General features: G+C 48.9%; 1 protein-coding gene across 1 annotated transcript in view; it reads right to left on the bottom strand.

Moving 5' to 3' along the window:
• CAMKK1 (calcium/calmodulin dependent protein kinase kinase 1) overlaps positions 1-26,053 on the bottom strand; it is a 55,823-nt gene that overhangs the window by 15,325 nt on the left and 14,445 nt on the right. Inside the window, exons 4-11 of the mRNA XM_066333188.1 lie at positions 22,708-22,759; positions 22,011-22,144; positions 21,394-21,430; positions 19,120-19,141; positions 17,113-17,201; positions 5,638-5,837; positions 4,935-4,988; positions 3,980-4,053 (exon numbers count right to left, since the gene is read on the bottom strand). Of these exons, the coding sequence (XP_066189285.1) occupies positions 3,980-4,053; positions 4,935-4,988; positions 5,638-5,837; positions 17,113-17,201; positions 19,120-19,141; positions 21,394-21,430; positions 22,011-22,144; positions 22,708-22,759 (662 nt within the window). The remainder of the gene's footprint in view (positions 1-3,979; positions 4,054-4,934; positions 4,989-5,637; positions 5,838-17,112; positions 17,202-19,119; positions 19,142-21,393; positions 21,431-22,010; positions 22,145-22,707; positions 22,760-26,053) is intronic.

Below are 26,053 nucleotides of genomic sequence, written 5' to 3'. Positions count from 1 at the left end.
GCACAGCTCAAAATGCAGGATGAGGGATCAGGTGAATGGGCCTAAGGACATTCCTGAAGACAGCACTACAAAGGGCAATTTCTGAGGGGAGATTTGGGACAACAAACTGATCCTGAGAGCAGAACTGGAGTTGAACTCTGTGAATCAAGAGGGGCACAGCTTGATTTGCTGAACCTGCATCATGAGCAACTGCATGCTGGCTGAAACACCCCCGTCTGACAGTCAAGTTCCCAGCTAATCTTCCAGGTTGTGTTATTTAAATTGCTTCCAGAACACTGATTGCAGGCAGCCTGTAACTCAGTATTCTACCTGCAAAGCTCAGCCTTGGGGGAACAAAAGGAAGGAATGAACAAATGCAACTAAGAGAAATAACATCTAAATGTTTAACACTATCTCCAAGTTCTAAATGTGAGAGCACCTGAACCCAGAAGCTACTCTATTGACATGGAGCCCTTGGTCCATGCAGACTGCAATGACTCCTGTGGTTAGTGATGCAGGAGATGCCTTTAAAATGCACTAGATCTGAATGATCAAAGTGCTGCTGCAGTAAAATGCCAGCATGTGACTGAATTGTATTAGGCAGTTGAAAGTCTGTGTCACAAATGACTCTTGAAGAACTGTGTTTCTTCATGGAGATGAAACTTAGCAGCATAAAATGTCACTCCCCAGGAAGGCTGGATTTGAGACTGAATACTGAGCACCAGGTGCTGGGCCCACCTCCTCTGCACCCCCCTCCTCAAGCAGAGAAGGGAATAAACCATCACAAACCAAAATGAAAACCACAGCACAGCAAGGGATATTTCAGTCTGATGAAAACAGAGCTGCTGTTTAATAATTCATGGATATTTTATTTGGACTTTGGCTGTGAGATCTTTACAAACAACCACAAGGAAATGCTGCTCGTTCAGAAGCAAAAAGGGGGTTCAGTTTGAAGTCTAAATTTGCATCAAGGGTCTGCTGTACACAGGCAACAGAGCCCAGACAAGGGGAACAACAGGATGAGTCCTCAGACACTTGGGTGACAATTTCAGCTGGAATGGAAGGAACGGTGCTGCTCTTGAGATGAGCTCCAGAGGAACAGCCATGGGCAGTGACAGTGCATTTAGCAAGTCAGAACAGACAGATTCCTTCCACACACCACACTGATGCAGGTGAGACAGCATTTTAAAAATATTTAAAATCAGTTCTGTGCCAAAGTGTCAACAGCTTTACTTAAAATACAATAAATAAAATATAAAATCACTTAACACGTCTGAGCACCAGATTGATTTCTACACAACACAGGATTAAAGTCACAGGGAAAAGCCCCATAAACCAAGGATCATAAACCACAGGATCACCAAGTGTCAGATGGGTTTTGGCCAGGTAACAGATCCCATCACCCTGTCTCTGGTTTCCCTTCTCTCCAGTCTGCAGCCCAGTGGGAACACTGTGCCTGATGGCATTTCTCATTTGAAAAGCCTGTGCTGTCTGGGATTTCTCACAGCCATAGTCCTCTGAGAGCTCTCAGGAAAATGCCAAGGATGGAGCTCAGCATCCACTTGGGAGGGCTGCCAACACCACAGATCATTTCACAGGGTGACCCAGGTCAGGGAACATTGTCCTGGGCTTCACCAGGAGGGACTGGGCTGGCTCCTGGCTCTCCTGACACGTTTGAAGAGAAACTTCAGCTTGTTTTTTAGTCCTGCCAGGATCCTCAGGGTATGAGCTAAGCCCATTTGCCTCGTGTCATGCCAAGGACTCAGTGACATGAATGAGAACTCCAGTGCCATAAATATTTATCCTGGTGTCTCTAAGGGAAGGGACAGGACGGTGACACTGGTACAGTCAGATCCATCTGTCCTAAAGGTTGTCAGGAAACAGGCAGTGAGTTTCCATGGGCTGTCTGCAAACAGGAATGACTCTTCTGTAGCCATGGTGAAATAAATTGAAACCAAAATACTCCTCACTATAGAGAGGTGCTAATTCTGCGGGAGGTCAGGGTGGATCCACTCCAGTGAATTCCATGTCTCTGTTTGCTGCCTCTAACAAAGAGATGTGGTTTGGACAGCTGTCAACACCTAGTAACCCTCAGCTCCTCCAACAACCTAATCAGGGGTGCAGCTTTTTTTAGACTGGGAGAACAGGTCACTGAGGAATCCACATAAATCATGCAGCCCAATTATCCCTGAAGGAAATGCCTGAATGAAGGAATGGATCTTAGCACAACTCAGTGAGCCCATTAAATGTTAATAACTTATTGCAGAGGCAGATGGGAACAGTCACTTGTAAGCTGACTGCTAACCCAAATACACGGTGGCTGAGGGAAGGGTGGGAGTTTTGCCAGCCCTGAGCAAGGGAGAAAAACTGCCAGGGGAACATAAACAGGTTTGGGGTTTTTTGGCTGCAGTGCTGTCAAGACAAAGTCCTGTTCCAACTGCAGGTAGGGACACAGCAGTGGAGCATGACCAGCCTTTGTGCTCCTAAAGCCTCAAGCTCAGGCAATGGTCCTGCCAGAACTGCTGCCTACCCACTCTGGGGTCTGTGTGTGCTGCAGCTGGGCAGAGGTGGCTGAGCTGGCTGCAGTGCCTGTGTCTCCTCATCAGTGCAGTAATTAATTCATTACTGGGATAATTAATAATGCAGCCTGTGGAGCCAGGGCTCACTCAGCCCAGATGTCTCAAAGAGGGCACCCTGAGTGTCCATGGCTTTCTGTGGAGTCAGAAGGAAATCTGGGACTGCCAAGGCAGAGGCCCAGCCCTTCACTGTGATGTGAAAATTCAGAGAGCATCTCACAAAAAAGTCTTGCCTTGCCACAGATGTTGGATATATGCACACACCACAGGCTGCCTGACAACATCCCTCCCTTCCTCTCTAATGCCACATGTGCCTCTCATTATTAGAGATTTAATTTGTGCTTACTCTAAATCAAGTAATTTTATCTATACATTTTTATTCAAATGAGCAGTTAGGTCAAGAATTCTTTGCCTGGCTACTGTGTGGATTTGGGAAGGAAAACAAGGAAAACAAAGAGTCCAGCTCTGGCTATTTCAGGAACCAGGGGAAACAAATTCTTCACCAACAGAAGACCACCAAGGGCCTGAAGCTGGAGGAAATGCCAACACTGAGGAGTGGCCAACATTTGGAGCTGCAGGAATGGTGGCCATGGAGGCAGCATGGCTGAGCACACAGGGAGTGTCATCACCTCCTGCCAACACCACAAACATTCATCACCTCAGTACTGAACTGCCACTGCTCCAATGCCACCTGAGTGGCCTTGGCTTGTCCCCTGCACATGCTGTGAGCACAGCTGTGAGCACAGCTGGCCTTCCCACCTGACCATCCCCACCTGATAGTGCCCCTGTGCCCCTTGGGGGTGTCCTTCACTGACCAAGGCAGCGTGGGAGCAGTAGCACACAGGTAAATTAATTCCTGGTTTTTTCATAATTCTCTCTGCCAGTGCAAAAGACAACCCCATGTTTTCTTGGGGGGTGCTGGAGGAGTGGGATTTGCTGAGCTGTGGTTGCACATCTCAGGGCAAGCATCCTCCCATGAGACAATTCCCCTGGCTCCGAGGGAAGTCCACAGGAGAGGGACAGGTTTACTCAGACCAAGGCCAAGGTTTATCACCACATTGCTTCAGAAAATGAATACATTAAATCATTCTGGTGACTGCTGCATGGGGAGAAAGAAAACCAAACCATGCATCCAGCATCTCCAGAGTCAAGTACATGGGGCAGAACTTCCTAGATCCTGCAATCCTTTCACTTCCAGAGACATTTCCTTTATTCCCTGTCTGCACAAAAAGGACAGAGGAAAAGCAGAAACACTTTTAACACCTCAACAACATCACCAGCACAAAACCCACGTGAAGGACCCAGGAGAACACACAGCACCTCATCCAGTCATGTTCACCCCTCTGTGGTGACCCGCTGTGCCACATAGAGAATAATGCTGAAAATTAACTTTATTTTACAGTAGCCGAGTAAAATTTACTCACTCTTCTGGAAACTCCACAGGCTTGGTCTTGATCCTGTTATGAAGACTCAGAATATATTCATCTATAAAAGGGCACTGTAAAACAAACAAGAGCTTTTCCAGTTGTCCAAGATCCTGGCATCACTCAGGCATTTATCATTCATGTAACACTAAGTACAACCTCTGCACTCCCCAGACTTTACACAGAGATGGAAATAAATTAAATCTCCCCACACACAATAAATCCATTCATTCCTTATTAAAAAATAAATTCAGAAGAACAGCAGAGGCATCAAGGTAATACATATTTGGATTGGAATATCCTCCTTTACCCAGCCTGCCAGGTGACCATGAACTGCCTCTGTCACCTTCCCTGGCCACTTTTTACCCAGAGCTGGATGCCTGGAGCCTGTGTGGTGGCATCTGCAGAGGTTCAGGTGACATTCCTGCCCACAGCTGCTGTACTGCTCATCCTGGGACAACACAGCTGGGACATGGGGGCTCTGGCCACAGGAGAGGGAAAAGCCATGACAGGACATGGAGTGTGCAGAAGGCAGCACTGAAGAGCTGCCTCTGCCCAACTGGACCCTCCATCAGTCCTAACTCAGCTCTGGCAGACAGAGCTTTCTGTAATCTGGTTCCAAAAGTGCTGCAGCAGTTTGGGATCACGCCTCTATCCAGGCTCTGGCTCATTTCTAAATGCAGGAAATGTGGATAAACCCCCCAGAAACTGCTGGTGGTGCTGCTGATGCTGCTCTGGGTTTACAGCACAAACAATGGCTCCACATTCAGGGCCCAGGGCTGGAAATGATCCTTTCCACAGATCACAGCATCAGCCCCTCTCATCTGCAGGGGGATTTTTGAATTTACAGAAGGTAGGTCTTTGTCTCTAATATTTGCCTTTATTTGGAAAGGAATGAGCCCAAAGGCAGGCAGACAGTGCAGTGCAGAGCTCCAGCAGCTGAAAGGCAGCTTACCTTCCCATAAACAAAGCAGTACAGGGTGATTCCCATGGCCCACACATCCAGTGCCTGAAAGAGAGCATGAACAGAGAGTAAAGGAGAGGCAACACAGATGATCTGAGTAAGATGATCTGGATTTCCCCACCTATTCAGAAAACGCTATTGGTATGGATTTAACATTTTCTATGTCACTTTGAAGTTGGGCTCCTAAGGGCAGCTCTTGCTCACCTGAGGAGTGAGGGCTGTGCTGGGCCAGGCATTGCTCTCTGCTGCCCTGCTGTGACCAGCCCCTTCTTACAGGGAATTACACCATTCAGGGCTGAACCTCCAAAGTTTTCCAGACAAAAGAATCCCTATTAGACTCCATCCCTATGTCTGTATCACCACCTTTGGCAGTGTCTCTCACTTCCAAGACAAGACCTTGGTGCTCAGCAGCCCCCTGTGCCTCTTGATTATTTTGGAAGGGAATCAAAGGCTTCTTCCTTTCCCTTTTGGGCAGGGAAAAGGCTCGAGCACGGCTTCTGCCTAGGCAGGGATCCACAGGAAAGTGTCTGCACAGAACAACCATTATGAGTTGTGCCTGGACTGGATAGAATTAGAGCTCCAGTTTCACTAAATGACAACCCCAATTTGTCCCACAGTCAGGATGCAGGGGTGGCACTGCCCTCTGTGCCACACCTGGGGGTCCCAGGTGACACCAGCTGTGACAAAGACCCACCTTCCCACTGAAACTCTTGCCAGTCTGTGAGATGGCCTCCGGTGCCATGAAGGCTGGTGTCCCTGCTGTGCTGGAAAGCTGAGCATCATTCCCTTCAAACTGATTGCTGACACCAAAATCAGCAATTTTCACGTGGCCATCATCTCCTAAGAGCAGGTTGGAAGGTTTGATGTCCCGGTGGATGATCTTCTGGTAATGCACTGAAAAACACCCAGAAAAGGGAGCATGGTCAGCCACAGCAGGCAACCCACCCAGGGCAAACCTTTCCAGGAGGGTGAAAATAAAGGTGCAAGCTCAGCACCACACTGCCAGCTGCTGCTGGGGATGGAATATAACGGAGCAGAAGGGCCATTTCCTACAGCCATTCCTTTCTGGTACCTCCCTGGGACACAATTCTCAGAAATACATCTGGGAATTATGCAGAGAAAAGACACAAACTCAGGGAAAACTCAACCAGTGTGAACAACCAACCCTGCTGGAGAAGGAAAACACTCAAATCCTGCAGATTTGCTTGGCCTCATCAAACCAGCTGATGTGCTGGGCCACCTGCTGTATTAAAGGATTATGGGACCCAAATAAAGAGGTTCACTTTTAGTTTATTTATTTTGAAACTGCAGTGCTGTGAAGCTCATCAAAAGGGGCAGAACCACAGGCAGAATGAAACAGGTGACACAGCTGAGTGCCAACAGCTCAGAAGTCAGTGGGCATTTCCACCTCAGAAGAACGAATAATGGAGCTCCAAGCTTGGAGCAAGCACCAGCTGACTGGTGCCAGAACCCCAAAGAGTCACTCTTTATTTAGCCAAGCTTCTCAATGGAGCCCACAAATAGAGAAACAACCTCACCTGGCTTTGCATCACCCCAAACTCCCACCCTGGCACAAAGCTCCCAGCCATTCCCACCCCTCCTGCACCCAGAGCTGTGGCCAAAGCTGCCCTTCATTCCACAAGGCTCCAGCAAAGATTCCAGCTCTGTCTCAGCTCCATGAGGCCAACCCTGGGCACCAGCTGGAGTGTTTGTATGTTGAACATGAAACAAGCCCTTGCAAAGAGCTTGGAGGCTGAGATGTACTGAAAACAACAATAAAACCCACATCTCTTGTGCGATTTTGCTGCCTGAAAGATGTTTCCAGGCCACTGAGGGAAGCAGGGAGTTGTAGGACAGTGGCTGATTTCTCAGGAACTCAGAGAACTTGAAAAATAGAAATCCACTGACTTTCAAAATGTGAAATGACCCCAAAAGCAGAACTGTACAAAACCCAGGAGACTTTACTGAAGGAGGAGGAGGAAATCCACTAATGCTGCCCTCCCCAGAGGACCAGGACCCTCTGGCCTCCATCCTCCCCTGGCTCCAACCACTGTTTTCACATTTCCTTCTTGCAAACAGAGCATGTTTGTTTTTATACCTCCCCAAGAGCACTTTTCATATCTCCTAGGAAATACACACTGGGTGGAGGAAAATGCTGGTCTAACCCTTTCCTGCTTTACAAACCTGACCAACACACTGCCACAAAGGCAGCCCAGCCTGCCCTATGGAGTACCCCAGTTTGTGCTTTAGGACCAAGAATGAACAAACTTTATTTAACCCTCTGCTCTTTTCAAGCCAACTTTCCAGCAGGAACGCTTGGGGAGGGGAAGTCCCACTTGCAGATATTTTTTCTGTGAGGTCCTCTCTCCTCAGTTTAAAGCACTGTTGGGGGATGTTGTCCTTGTCCTTTAGATCTGCTCTGGAGATCCAGCAGACAAAACTTATTTACATCTTCTTCCAGATGTGCACCAACTGCATGGCCAGGCTGTGATGGGAGGCAGTTAATGCTGTAACAGCCTGCCTAGACAGTCAGGATAAACACCAAACCCCTGCAACAACAGTAATTAGGAGGAGACATCTGCTCAGCAGCAGAGCTGGTGGCAAGCTGACATTTCATTATGGTAATATAGGGAGAGCAAACAAGAGTGAGGGGGGAGTGAAGTTTTCCTTCAAGAGATGCTGAGCTGCCTTCCAGGCAGGTGTCTGCTGTCATCCCTGATACCACAGGGCTAAGGTTCCCAAAGCCTCTAAAAAAAAAACCCAAAATAAATATTGCAGGATTGCAATATTGCACAGGAGTGCAGCTTGGTCTGTGAAAATTAAGGCAAGCAAGTACTCCAGGCTTTTTATTATTTCTTCCTTATAGGAAAGTAAAAAAACCTCCAAACAAAATAAAACCACAAACCATTTTCTTTATCATATAACTGTGTATTTTGTAAAATACATTCCCCGCCTCTGCATCTCATGAAAGTTGAGGAGCACTGTGGGCAGTTTTCCAGCTGCCATGTGTTCCCTCAGTGCCCATCTCTGCTGGTCCCCAGCACGTCTGGACACTGCTGACTGCTGGGCACAGAAACAAAGAACAAAGAAGTTAGAAACACATCCTTTGCAAGAAATCAAAGCCATCAATCAATGGCTTGTCTGGCCAATGAGTATTTGAGTTTCCAGGTGAGAACATTCCCATGCACTGGGGACAGTGACAATGTGACCTCAGGTGCTCAGAGGAGGGACTCAGCACAAGTGCCTGCAGGGCTGAGGACCCCAGGAGTGAGCCTGGCCTCTGGAATGTCACATCCCAGGAGCTTTTGAACACTTGGCATCCATTTAAAACAGGGACAGACTGGGATGGGAAGGGGACAGATGCCATGGAGAGGTGGCTGGGCCAGAGCAGCAGTGTCCCACCCACACACTGTCAGTGACAGCAACCAGAGTCTCCTGCCAGTTGGCTGAAGGATTTCTGCTCTGCAAATCCTCTTCCCTACCCAGCCTTGTGCACAGGCAATAGCCACAAAGGAAGGACAGGGGACTGGGCACCAGCTGGTGAAAATGAACATCACAGCCATAAAAACTGAAGGAGAAGTGCTCACATCTGTCAAGAAATGATTGGTGTGGAGCTGCTAACCTGATGAAGGAGACCTGAAATCCCTGTTCTGCTCTGAAGAAACAGAACTCCAAGTCCCAGCCTGCCAGTTGCTGCGGCATGTGCCTTGCCACTGGAACAGTGCAGCACAATGCAGAGTAAAATATTCCCCCAAAATGGTTCCCAAGTCTGCTTGTGGGCAATAGACAAGCTGGCTTCTTTGGGGGCTGCAGGAAGGAAGCAGCACTGCTCACCTGCAGGACATAAACACAGCTAAGCTCAGAAAAACTTCCCAACCTACCAACTTCTCCTAGCAGTCCAGATCTCTTGCAGATACACACTGCAGGAGAAAGGGACCAATTAATTCAGCAGGACTGGCCAAAGGCTGCCTGGACAGTGCCTGTGCCTGCAGTGACACACATCACTGCCACGTGCTGCCAAAGGAGCCACAGAGCTGCCTGGGGGAAAGGTGCTGTTAAAGCAGCACAATCTGCATTGCCAGCACTGCACACAGAGGAGAGGATGTTATCCCTGCAGAACTCCAGAGGGAGAGCTAAGCCTCTCAGAAATAAAAGCCTACCACTAATTACACCCTCCAGACTGTACAGGAGGGACAAGGAGCACAGGAGCCACCCCAAGGGGAGCAGGGGACAGCCACAGTCAGTCTAACACAATTACCAGCATAAATCAGCCCTCACATTTCACCATCCTGAAACGTTTGGGAGCAAGTTTCATCCTCTGCAGATTTAAGAGCAGCAGGTAGGAAAGGCACTCTCATTAGATTAGTTCACTAAAAGCCAGAACCAGAGGTCCCAGAAACAAAACACTTGTCCTGACCCTTGAATTAAGGACACATTGTGATACAAAGAGGAGCAGGGCTCCTCAGCAGAGAAGGAAAAGCCCTTTCAACATGTAAATAAAACCCCTAAATGTGCTTTAAACAAACATAACCAAAATAATGACCTGTATTGCTGCACTTAAACATGCTCCATGAAGGTTTGGGGATTATTCTTCTTTTAGACCAACTCATGACCTCCCCTTAGTTCCCTTCATGGGCAACTGGGACCCCTAAGCTGAATCCATACCTTTGAGAGAACTTCCAGCTACTCAGTGTCCTGCTCAGACAGCAAGGCTCTGGGTTTTTTGCTTGCTGCAGTACAGAAGGAGTCACAAAGCAGGCAGAGACTGCCCTCACACCCAGCCCAGGCACAGGGACGTGGCTGCTGGGTACAGGAACCTTTGGGAAGGACCCTCCCATGGGTGCTGCCCTTCAGGTCATGCACAAGGCCACACCAACAGCTGAAAACCACTCATTCCCATGCAAATGCACTTGCCTGCACCCCTCCCCAGGTTAAAATCGATGCTGAGCTGCCCAAACAGAGCATTTTGCTGAAGCTGCTTTGGCAAACTGACAAAATGGCTCCACATGTTGCTTTTACCTGGAGGGGGTTTTGCTCTTAAAGCAGGGGTCAGCAGCTCATCAGAATGACTGCCCTGGGCTCCAAAACACCCTGACAGCCCTGGTGCAGGGCATAGATTGGTATTTCTTCATAATGAAAATGAAACCACCTAAGATATCACAGAGCCCTTAGGACAAAGTCTGATTATGCAGCACTCTGTTCAATTTGGTTTTATTAGACCCATTCTTCATTTCAGTGGAAAGGTAACACTATTTCAGGCTTATTTGCATCTGGATAACAACCCCATGGATTCCTAGAGCATCATCCAGGAAAAGATCTCAAATGTGTTATAAATATTTATCTGTTAATCCTCACAGTCACCCCATGAACAAAGCAGGTGGGGCAGGTGAGTGCCTGCACGTTTTATCACAACTCATGTTAGAAAGCCTGACCAGGGACATCTGAAGTTGGACTCAATCCAGACCTGGAGCTCCAGGGAGCTCAGAAACAAGGAAATGATGCCTGAAAGTCTGGTTTGTCTCCTGAACTTGGGCATGGAGCAATATTGCCTAAGAACAGCCTGCTGAAGGCTGATGCTGTGGAGATACAACCTCAAAGGAGGATTCTGAGCTCTCAAGGTGTGAGCAATCCTTGGGAAAGGACCATCCTTGCTCTGTCCCTCTAGATTTCAGACAGAAAGGCATGCTGCACCTACTGCAGCTGCCAAAACCCTGCACTTGGGTGCTCAAATTTAAGCCCACATGAAAAAACTGCCTAAAATAAAAGGTCTTTCTAAAAATCTGGCTTTTTAGGGCTTTTGTTTGTTTCTTCACTACAATTTGAACTGCCTTGGTAACAGCAGCCAGCTGTGTTCCAGTAGATGGAGCTGGAGAAAAGGGAGGATTTTGGGGAAGTTCTCTGCTGCTGGGCCAGCTGGTTCCCGTCTGCACACTCCTGTCTGGGTCTCCACAGTTCTGCCATTTCTTCCCTGCTCCTTGGCCAAGCCCTGCTGAGCAGATCATTCCTTTCTGCTCAGCCCCTCAGCGGGACAAAACAGCCATTTCCCAAACACTCCTCACTCTAGATCCCACGGGCTTTCCCTTTCACTCAGAGGCAAATGCCTGGGAACTGCCTCCAACAAATCCACTAACAGGGAGCAAAGACCCAGAGGGAGCACAGAGAGAAGTGGTACAAAGACATCTTGTTCCTTAGTCCTTTCAGAAAAAAGTGCTTTTCACTGCATCCCCCTCCGGAAATCTTGGAGATCCAGCAGGTTAACACAAACTTGCTAAAAGCTCATTTAAAAATTATGCTTATAAAACTTTGTAATGCACTGACACATCCTGCTATTTACTGAGGCCAGTGCTGAATCCTGCCTGATTAGAACCAGAATCCCATTCCCATTCAAGGGCAAAAGCAATCCATATGGTGCTACTGCAGAGACTGCTTAGTATGACTCTCACATTGTCCCTGGAGCAGGGAAATGATTTAACACCCTCTCAAGGAAACTGCTGCACCACCATCCAGAGCTCAAAACAGATGGCTACTCATGCCCAGAGCTCTGCTGAGGAAGGGCTGGAGGACAGGGGTGTCCAAGGGGAACAGCCCCATGCCATGCCCAGCTCACTGCAGGGGCAGGATCCCAGCTGTGCTGGTGTCAGCTCTCTCCACTTTTTTGCTGCACCCATTAAGCCTCTGCCACTTGGATAAGTTGTTCAAACCCAAGTTTTGCACTACCAGGCCCTTTGGAAGAGCTCCCCTCTGTGCTCCATCTGCAGCTGAGCTCCTGGCAGAAGCTGTGGGGTGGATGCTGTCGGCAGGAAGCAACAGGGAAGAGAGGCAGGTAACCTTGTCACAGGTTGTCCTTCTGCACCTGTCCTGCAGCCCCCATGAGCACAGCCTCACCAGCAGCCCCAGGGGACGTGCAGAGCTCCCTGCCAGGGCTCCACACACCCCCAGGGCTCCAAGGGAGCGGGGGAATGAGGGGAGCAGGCAGCAGGTACTGACCAAACAACCTGCACAGGCTGTGTCAAGGGCTGCTTCTCACCCTCAGCAGACACAGAACTGCATCAAACTACAAAAAAAAATCAAACTACCTGATCTCAGGAGGCTCCAGCACATCTCTCTGATCTTCTCCATCAGCTCATTACTCTCACTCTTGTACAGGGTCCTTATCGATCAGTATCAGCAACACTTGCAGCTCATGAAAGGCTTCTTTGTTTGGTTTTTATCAGCTAAGGAGAGCTTGTCTGCACGTGATAAAACACAAGCCAGCCTCTCTTCTCCTGGTGGTGTCATTTATAACACCCAGAACCTTGCAGCTGTAGCTCTCACCTCAACATGCTCTGTTTGAGGAGCTCCAAACTTGCACAGGTAAGAGGCAGGAGCAGAGAAGAGGTAGGTCTCCATTTCCCACATGGCAGTAAGCAGCTTGCTGGGAATCACAGTAGAGCATGCAGCAGCTCCACCACAGACTGGTATCCCAGCTCTGCTGACCCACATCAACCTGAGGAACTCACCTCTGGCAAGAGCCAAACCAGATCAAACCATGCACACCACTGATGCTTTAGTGCACCCACCCTGGCTTACCCTGCACTAGATACCCTTCAGAAGACACAAGCCTGTGTTGCCTCATTTGTTTAAATTTCCTTTTAAGATAATGGAAATTATACTCATATATTGATAACCAAGTAGATTAAGCCTTATCTCAGAAAAGGCAGCTTTGAAAAGCCAGGCTCTTTGTTAAGGCTCCAGGCTCTGTGCAGGGCCCTAGGTCACTGCAGTTCTCACTGCAGAGAGCTGCTGCTGGAAGGGCAATTTCCCCATGGCTTTGGCTGCATGTCATTACCCTCCCTTCAACCCCACGGCTCAGAGGAGACAAGCTTTCCTCTGCACAGACCAAAACTGTCCCCTCTCAGACAGTCACAGGAGGAGAACTGCAGGCTTTTACAGAAAGTGCAGGAAATAAGGTTTTTCTTCTTCAGCAAGGCTGACAGAACCTGGTTTAGCTTCTTGTGACTTGAATACTGAGCTTCCAGCTCCAGAGCAGCAGGGACAGCCCCTGTGCTTCATCTGCCTGTGCAAGTCGGCAGGGTTTTCCCCTGGGTCACACCTGTGTGTGTGTTCTGCCCTGTCTGCTCCTGGCCAGTGTCACAGCCAGGCTCTGCTCAGGCAGCCCTTTTGTCTGCTTATTCTTATTCCTTACTCAGGCTCTTATGAATGGAGATTCTCATGTCCCAATCCTAAAATCAAACTGGGATATACCCACCTGGCAGATCCCTCATGCCTTTTGATGAAGCATGATGACTATTTCCTATCCAGCACACACATTTCTGCTGAGTAGCTCCACAAAAGCAAAGTTTGTCTTACTAGAAGAGAGACTGAAGTTTAAATAACCCCAGCCAAGCACTACTAGAGAGGAATTACAAGTGGAAAGGGTGGCAATTGCACAAATCTCTAATTCACTGAGATGCTTAAGCACGTGCTTTAGTTAATGATGCAAATAATCCAGGAAAGTTTCCCATCCAAAGCACTAGAGCACTCTCTGGAATTACCACTCCAGTGGTACTTACACAGAGGCCAGACTGCCTCCCCAGCTGCTGAGGGTGTGGGCAGGGCCAGCAGTACTGGGGAAGTCTTGAAAGTGGGAGCAAAATCTCTTTCCTTTGAAGGGCCCATTTCACCAGGAACCCAATTACAGTTTGTGTGGGCTTAAACAACTCCTGGCACAGCCCAGAGCAGAGCCCAGGTCTAAGACAGGGCACTAAAACAGAACACAGAATCGGTAATATCACCATGCCTAAACTCAAAATACATTCCCAGCATTGCAGGGGCCAGAGGGAGACTGGACCATGGGCAGATCTCCCTGACTCTCAGACCTTGAACCAGTTTCTTCACTCCCTAGTGACCAAGGCTGGGACTGTGCTTGTATCAAAGAGCACTCCTGGTATTAGACACACCAAACCCAGAAACCCAGCCAAAAGCAGGTGACAGCACTGTGCCACTGCCTGGATCAGGGAGCTCCTGGCCCTCTCCAGGGCTCTGTCCCTGCCTCCCACCATGCCTAAGCCAAGCTCTCATCACCTGCACCACTGCTTCGCTCCAAACTTCCCTCCACAGCCAGCCCTCTTGCAGGAGCCCTCCAACCTCAGGCAAACTGCATGAAAACCCAGTGAGTCCAGACCCCATGGACACACAGTGGTGACAGACCACAGGCCACCACCAGGGATTTAAAAGTTCAGCCCACATCTCCCACCACCTTGGCTCCTGCAGCCCCTTCCTGCTCACCATTAACACCTTTCATGGTCCAACAGGAATCCAGTTTCCAACTTCTAAACTAATAAAATCCAACCAACAATGATGCATTTGCTGCTGTGATGACTCTGAGCTTCAAGCAGCTGCATGGTTATTGAGCCTCCCAAATTACACAACAATTATGGATGCTTACTTTAAAATTACCTTGCAATCTCTGGATTGCCTGGCAACACTTTTCCTTCAGCATGCACAAACGGTGTATTTTTCCTCTTAATTATATAATAATTGCCATGCATTTACCCAGCAGTTCAGAGAGAACACCATTTTTAACTTTCATTTGCTAATAAAATAAGTGGTTACTCAATGGTCCAAAATAAAGCATCCTATTGTTCCTGTTGCTGGGAGTGCTTGAGCATCCTATAATTTATTGTTGAATTTCACTCCCTGTGCTTAAGACTACCCACACTTTGCTGGGTGTGTTTTTTTCCAATCTACTAAACTCAAAGTTTCCTCTGAGCAGGAACTGTTCCTGCAGCAGCATCCAGCACAGCAGAGCTTGGATCTCCCAGCTGAGGCACACAGGCTGTGCTGCAGTCTGAATGCTAATGGAAATGTAAAAAGCTGCATCTTCATCCTTCAAGCTCTACTCAAAGACAGTCTTGAGACTCCCATTCACATATTAACTTCTACCAACTTTCTGGGGTGATCTGACTAAATTTGGCAGCACCTGGAAGCTTCTGGACCGTCAGACTTGCAAACACTGATTTTATTCCCTGCTCGTTGTAGACAAAAAATGAGGTGGTGCTGCATTTCAATGTGGAGAGGGAGTGAGACCCTGCAAGCCATGTTCCTCTGCCTCAGCAATGCCCACCATGCTCAGAACTGCAGTTGTTCTGAACAACTGACATTGTTCTGTCTGGGTCGTCGAAGCCACATGAGTAATTCCTTCTGGTTTAAACTGACTACATGATTATTTTGTTTGCTATCCATTTGCTATCCATATTGTGTTTCTAGAGACAGAAAAGATTAATTTCCTGTCCAGCACTTCCCTGACACTTAGGATTTTATAAGCCTCTGCCACAGCAACCCTTCCCAAGATAATTTTCCAGTCTTAAGAGCTTTGGTCATATCTCTGTACATAAGACATTCCAGGACCATCCTGATCATCCTTCTTGGGCCTCAGTTCTAGGGAGCTGTTTTTAAGACAGGCTGAGCCAAGTTGCACATAATATTCAGGATACTCCTTGTCTGTACCTAAGAGCTCTTAGAGATCCAAATAACTGCATAATAACATTTTCTACTTTCTTCTTCCTTTCATTCTAAATAATTCCCCAAATCTTGTTAGCCTTGTTGAATGTCACTAAATAATGGGCTGGCATTTTCAAGAGAACTATCCAGATAAAGCCTGAGTGAGGAGAGATAATTTAGAACCCATCACATTGAATGTATTTTCAGTGTTGTTTCTCCTCCTCATGCATTACCCTGCAGTCAGCAACATGAATTTTATCTGTCATTTTATCATGCCATCACTTGCTATCATGGCATTTTCCTGCCAGTCCTCCTAGTCAGTTCTAACAACTCTCCTGAATAGCTCAGTGCCATCATCAACCTCTCTTATTGTCCTCTACCCATTTCCTGGTCATTTAGGAATACACTGAAGAACCCAGCCCACATTATGGATTCTTTTTTAACTGTTCTGGTGACTCTTCTCAGTTGTGAAAGCTGTATTTCAACTTTCCTGATTGTCTAGTTGTTAATCCACAAGAGCCCATCCAAATGGGCTATGAGATTTAGGACCTGCTTTATGAGCTACTGTTAATGGATCTAATCAAAAAGCTGTTTGGCAATTGAAACACAAGGTAATAACAGGATAATCCTATCTACATATTTGTTGTCTCCTCTGGAAAACAATCAGACCTGCAAGGTGGGAATGTCCCCTGCAGAAGCTGTACTGCCTCTTCCTCCCCAAATTCACCATGGGCAGTTCTTTAGTGCATCAGTGTGCAGAGGAAGCAGTCAGTGGTGAGCACTGAACTCCCAGAGGCTGCTTGCAAGGAGGACACCAGATCTAACTAGAGCCAAGCTCAGCTCACCAGCAGCTGAGGTACAGAAGCATAAGTGCTTTCAGGATGCCAGCACACAGATCATTCCACCCTGTCTTTAATTCAGGGACCCCTCTTTGCTCACCCCTGCCAAGCTTGTACCAGCAGGGGCATGTCAATGACAGTGGGGCCAGAAAAACCTCTGCTGTCATTCACAAACCTGTTGTGGCCTCCCTGTACTCTGCAGAACAGGCACTCAGCAGTGAATCTGGCCTCAGCCACACACGGGGAAAGATGTCAGCAAAAAAGGTGACAATAATCAGGCTACAGGGAGGAACCCTGCTCCGGAGTCTGGGCAGAGCCTGGGAACACCCTTGATCCACCACCTCCCTGGGAGGGCACAGGAGTGCTGGGCTCTTGTCACCCCACAGCCCTGAGTGACAGGGAGTCATTCAGATGGATTCTAAAAAGGGGTGGACAAGGACAGAGACCCTCTCTGTGCTGCTCACCAGCTCTGCCACAGCCAGTGCTTGCCCTGCTAAGCTAGAGACAGGGATTTGTTCCAGCTGAACCTGACTGACTGAGTCCATGACACTGTGCACACCCATTTTCTGGCTCTGCTATTGCCGTCAAAGACAGTCTCCAAAAAGAAATAAATGGAAGAAAAAAGAGAGGCACCATTTACCCAATGTTCTTTCTAATGGTTCTGTGACACCTCCTGTGTAAACCCAAAGCTGAGTGGGGCCACCTCCAACAGCAACCCCATCACAGGCAACCTGAGGGGGGCCCTCTGGCTCATCCAACAGCCCCCCAAGTGTGCAGATGGCCCTCCCCAGCTGAGCAGGGGGCTGAGGCAGAGCCTGTGCAGAGCAGTGCTGCTGCTGGGTACTCACAGTACTCGATGCCAAGGACGATGTCTCGGAAGTAGAGCCGAGCCTGCTCCTCGCTGAAGGGCTGCTCACTGGGCACCTCCATCACAGGCCTGTGGGGAAGAGGGACAGCAGCTCAGAGCTCTGCACAAAGGCACTAACACCCTTTGCTGAGGGAGAATGTTCTCCATCACCATGTCCCAGCACTGAGGGCCAGGCTCCCAAAAGGCTCTGGGTGTTGGGCACAGGATGGAGGTGTGTCCATTCTTTCTGGATGTGGTGGTGCCTTGGTTACTGAACCTGGCTAGTGGTGGGTGGCTTTGCACAGTCCCTGAGCCAGCATGAGCCACAGGGCCTTCATCATCATCAGGATTAGCTGCTGATATCTGCACAGAATAAGACAAACACTGCTCACTGATGGTCCTAATGGGAGAACAACAAAGCTGGACCTGGCCTTTGGCTTCCTGCTAAAGTTGCTCGTGGCTGTGAGCACCAGCATTCCCATGAGATCCCAGCCAGCAGTGGGGACAGTGCCTGTTGCTGTGCACTGCATGTTCTGCCTGCTGGGGCTCAGTCCTGGTGCAGTATCATTGTGCAGCTTGTCTACACCGAGGCAGAATCTAGACATGAACCACTGGCTCAAGGGTTAAATGGGAATATTTTCAGTGTATCGTGCTAAACTGCTTAAAAAACCTATTTAACTGCTCAGGGTTCAGCCACCACCAGAGCTCAGCCATTCAGCCCTGAACAGCCAAGGTCACCTGGTCAGCTTCTCCACTCCTTTCCTTTGAATGCTGCCACTGTTGAAGGATGCACTGCCTTCTCTAAAAGCCCCTCTTGTGCCTAAGCCTGCTGAAAGCTGAGGGCAAAGAGGCTGTAAGAGCTAGTCAGAATCTCCTGTTCCCCTGTGGATGAATGGCTGGAGCATTCACTGCACTGGGGGCTGACCCTGCCTGTGCTCAGCAGCTTGGCTTTGCATTTGTTCATACCTCCACTGACTGGAGCTGAATTTGAGGGAGTGCTCCTGGAACACCATCCTGGCAAGACAAACCCTGGTAGAGAACAGCCCATTGCCAAAACCAGGCTCTTCCCTGAGCACCCAGCTTTAAATCCTTCTTGCATTTCCCTCTTCTCCCTTGCTGCCCATTTGATTGATGACCTTCATCTCCCATTTGCATTTTCCTGCCACTGCCTTCCCTCCCTCTTTTATGCACATTTTTCTGTTGCTGAAACCAGGGAGAAATGATACGAGAGCAGGGCTGGCAGAGCCACTAATGGAGTCTAATTGCCTCCTGCCAGAGGCAGCCAGGCTGCACTTGGATGAGCCACAGGTTCCCCAGCCTCAGCTGTTTACAGGAGCTCCCTCTCTGACAGGACAGGCATCAACCTGATCACCAGGGAGACTGGGGAGCCTCTTGCCAGCAGCCCACTGCAGCTGGCAGCTCGTTCATGGGGCCAGAGAGAAAAATAATCCCTCTGGGAATCTCCTCCATGCTGAGCACAAAAATCATGACCTCCCTAGGACTGCAGAGCTGCAGAATCAGTGTAGGTGTAGCAAAGAGCAGTGGGGAACCTCTTACCACCTTATCCCTTCTTCCACTATGCAAAAGAAATATGCCACCAGAGCAGCCTCCCATGAGAGGTTAGTGCTGAGGGCAAAATAAGGCAGCAGGTCCCAAGTAAATCTTGATGCAGCCACATACCCCTTGTGTCAGAGAAAGCCACAATATGGCTGGAACCCAGCAGAATATTCCTATCCAAACCTTTCCTTCCAGGCATGTGATGAGGAATTGTCATAGAATTTGTTCTGCAGATCAGAGTCTGGCAGCAGGATGTGTCCTCCCAGCCCATTTCTATTCACTACATTATCCCAGGCTGTAGCAGTGCAAAGGCAACTACAGCTGGGTTTTGCCTCCCCTGCAGACAGGGGCTGCCCCACTGGACACATCAAACCTCCATTTCACATGGGAACCTGAGAATGAACACCAACACCAAATTCCCAACAGAAGGGATCCCAGGAGGGCGACTTACCCTTTCCTCATGAGGTCAAACACTGCAAGAAAAGGAAATAAACCATGAATGAATGAGAAGAGCAGCCCAGGCTTATTTGTTATTCATCACCTACAAAAACACATCCATTCCCATACCTGCAAAATCAATTTATCTCCACTCATTTCTCTTCCCTCACCCGTGACAAGGACACCAGAGGAGGCAAAATGAAAATATTCATCTCTTCAGCACAGACAAATATCCCCCCTCCTGCCAGCTCTGTACAGGGAGACAGCGGGTGCTAATTTATCAGCCACGGTGCTGCTGCTTGGGGTGTCAGCCCTCATTGATTTGAGCCCTGTTGTACCTCCAAGGGAGGGTGTTTGGTGTGATATTCCTACTAAATTGCTGATAGTGAAGGAGATGCTGTAGGAACATGCTGCTCCATTTCTGCTGTGTCAATCAGCAGCACAGCTACAGCTTTGTCAGAGCCAAACACTCCTTGGCGGGAGCGAGTGAAGAGGATTTGCTGGTGTGAGCTGAGGTTTGCAGAGCACATGAGTTTGTGTGTCTGATTAGGAGGTTGGGGAAAAGTGTTTTTCTGATCCTGCTCTGCCCTGTTCTGCAAACAGGAGAAGGATCTGCTTTTATCTAGAGTCGAAGAGCTTTTATCCCCATGAGTTATATGGAGATTTCTTGCACCTCTCAAAGAATCTGAGCAGATCCCCTCCCCAAAGCACCAGGGTGTAGGATCCTCTGAAGGTACAAACACAACAGGGCAGCCTGAACTGGCTCACCTTGCCCTCCAGGCTGAAGAAGCTGCAGCCTGTGGAAGCATTTAGTTATTCAACCACCCTCTACCTTTGCAGGTTGCTCAGTGCCTGTTGACATTCCATCCCAGCCACACACAGCCAATGCTCACAGCAGTGCCTGACCCCAGCAGTCACAGACAAGGAGCAAACAGCACTTCCTCTAGATCTGCTTTGCAGTGGGGGGTGTTTTTGGAAGGAGAAAGGTGCAGTTATCATCAGCTGGGGCAGCAGCAGGAGGGAGCAAACCCACTTATAGGAGGTTCAGCCCTGAGCAGTGCTACTCCTTCTGCCAATGGAGCTGCAGAGGCAGGAGCTTGATGTGCATGGACTTCGTGGGATCTCAGGCAGAGGAAAGGGGTAATGGAACATGGACAACAGGGACATGGCCATTGCTCATCATTCAGGGACCAGCACAACCTCCAATAGGACCAGGAGACTCCCCACCTGTCCTGCTGCTGTTGCTGCTGTTTCTGGGATGGTTCTCTTGCTCCACAGGTAGAGCTTGGTTTAGATTTGGGGTTTTTTTTCCCTCTCTACAGCTTTCTACTTAATCTCTCCCCTTTCCTCCATCCCCAGGAGTTCAGGCCTTCAAACAACAGCCTCAATCACCCTCCTCACCACGAGTGCCATCACTTTGAGATGCTGCCAGATGCCACTGAGGCTTCAGCCCAAAGGGAAAAGTGGCCTTTCAAAGGCAAATGGCTTCATTTGCTAGGCAGAGTCTTCCTTCACAGCTGCTTCAAAAGTGTCCCATAATTATTTCATGAGGAGCAGTCTTTGAACCTGCTTCATCAGGAAACAGTTTGGGGAAGCAGAGATGTAAAAGGGTCAGTCATCCTCTCCTCTAGCCTATCTCAGAGGGCTCCTCAGTGCCTCCCAGGCCTGTTCCTCAATGTTTCACCCAAACGGGGGTTAGGCTGTGGCTGGCACTTTCAGGGTTTGGAGGGGGAGGAAGACCAAATGGGTGGAATTCCCTTGCCTGCTGCATAAGCACCCAGTCAGGCATGGCTTTCCCACCAAAGGCAAGAGTGCTGCTCCCTTAGGAGGTCCTGAGGCTCACCAGGGTGCTCAGAGTGTCTGCAGGGGTCACAGGGAACACCCCCAGCCAAGACTGGAGTGACTCTGGAGTCAGTGCCACTATCCACAGCCCAGAGAAGTTTCATAGCAGGAGGACAAGGAAACCATCCTGCACCCTTCTCTCCCCTCCTGGCTCTGGGACTGGAACCAGCTCTACAGAGGGGAGGGCAGAGCAGCTGTCAGGTTTTTTAGTGTCCCCACAGCAAAGAGATGTGCACAGCTGTACTGACACAAGGTTGCCTTACCCTACTGCATGGGGCCTTTCCATCCCAGCTGCATTTACAGGTGTTTTAACTTGGCAGAAAAAAATAAGTCTGCTGAAGTTGGCACAAGTTTCCTCCCGTATTGACCCCGAGTCCTGGTACGTGTCACTCGCATCACCAGGCCTAAGCCCAGATGGTTCTGTTAGCTTATGAGACTCACATACCCATGTACAAGTTGTCCTCTGCAGGATCATCAAGGACCTGAGAGATCACAGAGGAAAGAGGAAAAAAGTGAAAAACAGCAGGAAAAAAAGATTTTGATTTTTAAGCAAGTAACACTTCCAGTACACTGTGCTGAGCTGCAGAACACTGGGAACAACTTAGGCTAATATTTAGAGAGTCCTGAAGAGAGTGGGGTTTTGGAGGAGAGATTTTCCTGTCTCCAGAAAAATCTGGGCTTCTGCCTGTATTTGGAGAAACATCAATAAAGGCACTGCTTGTCCTAAACTGACCTCAGTCAATAATGAAAACAGCACTGAAGCCTTGCACTTGTGCACCTTCCCAGGCTTGTCTGCACACAAGTTTCAGTGATCAAAGCTCACTGCTGTTTCTACCAGCACAGTGTGCTGCCTTCTCCTGGGCACCAGCCCAGAGCACAGGGTGAGTGTGCAGTTTGTCCTGCACAGTCAGTAAGGCTTTGCTTGGAATCACCAGCCTAAAGTTCTGAACATCTATTTTAAATCACTTCTGGCTGAAGTAGGAGCAGCTGAAGAAAAATCCTCTGGTTGCAATACAAACCAGACTTGTTTCAGCATAAACTCGGGGTGGAGAAGCAGCTCACCTCTATCAGCTTAACGATATTGATGTGGTCCAGCTTCTTTAGGATGGCTATTTCCTGATAGACTCTGTCCAGGGGTGCCATGGGCTTGGGCTGCTCTCCGGAGGAAGCTTTTGACCCTCTGGGAGGTGGCCGACCTGCAAGTGTGACAGCACAGCAAAGAATTCCTCACCCGGCAGCAGCACCAGCAGGATGAGCAGCCACTGGCCCCTCTGCATGTACCTCCAGTTCTTCTGGAAGATCTCATCACCTTGTTCTCATCCCACAGCTTTGCAGTCTCCCACCTGGAACTGAGATCTCCAAGCTCCATTCAGACCAGCTGCTCCCAGTTTCCCAGATGGGTCTGGGGCATCCCAGCCTGCAGCCAGGGGCTATCCCAGGGGTAGCAAAGACTCTGAAAGGAGGGGGAATACCCTGCCTGACTTCCAGTGCCTAATTAGACTTCAGAAATGGTGAACATGGAAGAGTCTCCACTTCAAAGAGACTCACAAAAATCAGAGCCAGGAATGTCATTAGTGGGTTGTTTGAATTTCCCTGTGGCTGTATCTGCCCCCTCACCACCCACTGCATTTTAACCAGCTCCCAACTACATGGGCAGCTTTCAAAGGAGGCCACGCTCTGCAGTCCTTGCAGACAATGTTTCTACATTGAGAGATCTGGCTGAGGGCAACAGGCGGACTTCTAAATGTGAGATACCCACGTGGAAATCCATACTGCTTCAAGAGCTTCTTTTTGGAGAGGACTTTCATAGCCTGGAGGAAGAAGGAAAAGCAGTGTTAAAGCTGAACAAAAGCCAAAGAGCTGATTGCTGTGACCTGGGAGTATGCTGGGCATCAGGGACTGGCTCAGGGCTGCTCCTCAACCTAGAGAAGGGTCCTGGTTAGTGGTGGCCATAACACACAGACACTGACCCAGGCTAACCATTGGTTCCTGTCATTTTCCCTCACGGAAAATGTCGATTTATTTTCAAATGGATGAAGAAAAAGGAGCCAAATTTCTGCATTTGGGGCAGAAGCTTGAGGGAAGAGGTGGGTTCCTCTGGCTGACCCACTGTTCTGGATGATGTTACTGCCATGCTCCAGGTCAGAGCTACTTCAAGGCTGCTTCATCTTATGTTTTGTGTTGTTAGGGAGTATAAGAAGGAAACAGAACTCAGGCAGCTGAGGTGTGGGAAGGGATCAGGGTGATTTTTCCTGCCATCCAGCTGGCATTAGCATAGTGGCAAAAGGCAATCTGAATTTAATAAACAGTCCTTGTACCTCCATCTGCTCTGTGCATTAATAACCTTTTGGAGGGCCACTCAAATGCCCCGAGTGGCCCAGCAGATGAATATTTAATGAGAAACCAGCTCATGGTACAATTTGCTCAGGAAAACAGTCTGTGCTTCCAGGAGCTGGGACGGTCACTCACTCCTTCCCCTAGCCTAAGTTACTCCTATTAATAAAGCATCCAATATGTAATTCACACTGGAGTGATCCCTACAAAATCTAACTAACCAAGGAGTCCTGCAGGACACAGTCAATGCCTGGGAATTTTGCATTAGTACCACAGAGGGAGGGTCTCTGCCCACTACCTGTTTTTAACTCATATACCTGGAACAGCTCACCAAACCCATTCCAGTGAGCTCCTTCCCAAGTTGCTCCTGACAATGATGGCACCACATGTCCAAGCATTCCCACTTCCCATCAGTGCTCCCAGTGCAGCCAGGTTCATGGCTTGATGAAAGGATTGTTATTTTTGGTACTGATCTGGTGAAATCCTCTGGATTTGCACCCGTGTAATTGAGAAGAGACACTGTGCAGTGTTTCAATCCCCTCTGACAGCTCCAAACAACTGTTAGAAATTATGGTGTTGAGAGACAGACTCAGAAGTGCTTATCTTTGACTTAGCACAGCTCTGTGTCCAATACAGGCAGCCAAATGACTCAGGGTCTGCTGAAAGAGGATCCAAGATGTGCACAACCACCTCCAAATACGGCCAGGACCAAGCCTGGAGGACTTCCTACACTTTCCACTTTTATCTCTCCATAATGAAAATTTATGAGAAAAATCAAAGGAATTGGTACATCCATTTCTCTTTCAACCATTGCCAACCCAGGAGGAGAATGCTTCTCTTGCTCCAATCCCATCTTGAGTCCTTGCTGCCTTCTGGCAAGGAGCTTCAGAAAAAGGACAAAATAGAAGATGCAATTTGCTGCTGAAAGCTCCCATGTTTGGGAGCTTGGGGGCCTCAGCCTGAGGAACTGAACCATCACCACCAGCCGTGCCCACATCAGGATACTCCTCTCCAGGAGAAGCTGGAGGGAGCAGGAGGGTACAGAGAGGTGCAATAGCTAAGACAAGACTTGCTCTCGGGGACAGAAATGGAGGGAACAGGAGCTACTGCTGTCACCCAAACTCCTTGAAGGACCTTGAGGGGGGGTTCCTGCATCGCAGCTGAGTTGACTCACTTATGTAGTATTTGACTCAAACCACCACTACTGCTGGCAAAGAAGCACCAGGATATGCTTATACCAGTTTTGAAGCACCAGTATCTGCTACTGCACAAGCAGGGCCAGAAGAGAGGACTTGTCCCTCTGTGCTGACAAACTCAAACAGGGACAAAAAGCAAAGTTCATCATGCAACAGGCCAGAACCACTTAATTATCACAAGAGCAGAGAGGAGGGCACGTGGCTGTGAAGCCTCACTTTAATTACAGTGAGCTGGCAGGACCAGGATTCCTCCTGAATTGTGGCTGCTGTAATGGGAGCATCTCAGGGATGCTTCAGCAAACCACTTCTTCCAGGCTCACATATGTGACAGAGCCAAAGACATTTGTGCTCACAGGCAGAGCTAATTACCCAGATAATGCCTTTCTGATAAAGAACCAGCTCAGAGCCAAGCTGAGGGATTTTCCCTTTGCACAGGCAAGTGCTACTTCAGTTTTCTCAGGAAAAGAGGGAGCCTGGAGATTTCCTCCACACATCCTCCTCCTGACTATTCACACATGGACACAGACCTTGACATTTCCCTTTGAGAAACAGCAGGAACCGTGTGCTTTTCTCTGATGTATGTTTATTATCTAAGTCTACTGCTCTCTTCCTATCAACCTTACAGCTGGAAACCACAGGGAAGCTGCCTAAGGGAAAGGAGATCCCAGGTTTATGGGGAGCAAGAATGGCTGTGACACAGCACAGCTTTCACAACAGTGAGCCCACAAGCTGCGGGTAATGAAAATGACCATTAGTAATGGGAGGGAAGGGTGACAAAATGATTGAGCCAAGTGAACTTATCACCTGTCCTTGGTGATGCTCTCACAGTGCTTAGAATGTCATTTCATTTGCTAAGGGAGAGATTTGTACTGCAGGGGTAGAAGCCTGTGCACAGTCCCTACCAAGAGCTCTTAGGGGAATGGGATGCTGCTCAAGGTTCCCTACTAACCACCTAAACCCTCTTCTAGTGCATGAGGGCACATTCTGGGAATGCTGAACAGACCAGAGAGTGTTTCCAGCCCTTCTTTACCTCTCCTGCCTAACAACAACATCCTCCAGACAAAACAGCTGAGGGGGAAGCTCTGCTGGGAAAGAGGAGTGCTATGAACTGAAAGAAAATCCTAAACCAGACAGGCTTAGCTGCCATGGCCTTAAAATCCTGCTCCTGCGTTTGTCACCTTTTGTCCCATCAGCAGAACTCCATCATCAGGCTGTGCCACCACGGCAGGGACACAGTCCTGGAGCTGGCCTGGCTCCGGCTGCCTCCCGAGGATCCTGCTGTTACCCCGGGTGACCCAGCCCCTCACAGCCCTCAGCTGAACAGCACGAGGTGTTAGAGTAAGCCAGAAATCACTTCCCTGCTCCCCACCACTCTGGAGTGCAGCTGGCAGACGTTCAGCAGCTGTTATGTGAGCAAGAGGATGACAAACACAGGAGCTGTGCCTTCCCTTTCCGCCTGGATGGCAACCAAAGTGGATTCTCCAGGGGCTGGAAAGTTCAAGGCTTGCTCCTGGCCACCTTCTCAGCTGCAGCTCTTTGTTCAGGCACTGCTTTCATAAACTTGGAAGGAATTTC

This window comes from Sylvia atricapilla, chromosome 20 (genome assembly GCF_009819655.1).
Source record: "Sylvia atricapilla isolate bSylAtr1 chromosome 20, bSylAtr1.pri, whole genome shotgun sequence".
In the NCBI taxonomy this organism is placed as follows: Eukaryota; Metazoa; Chordata; class Aves; order Passeriformes; family Sylviidae; genus Sylvia; species Sylvia atricapilla.
The sequence above is the reverse complement of the archived record's forward strand: the minus strand, read 5'-3'. Positions and strand labels throughout refer to the sequence as shown.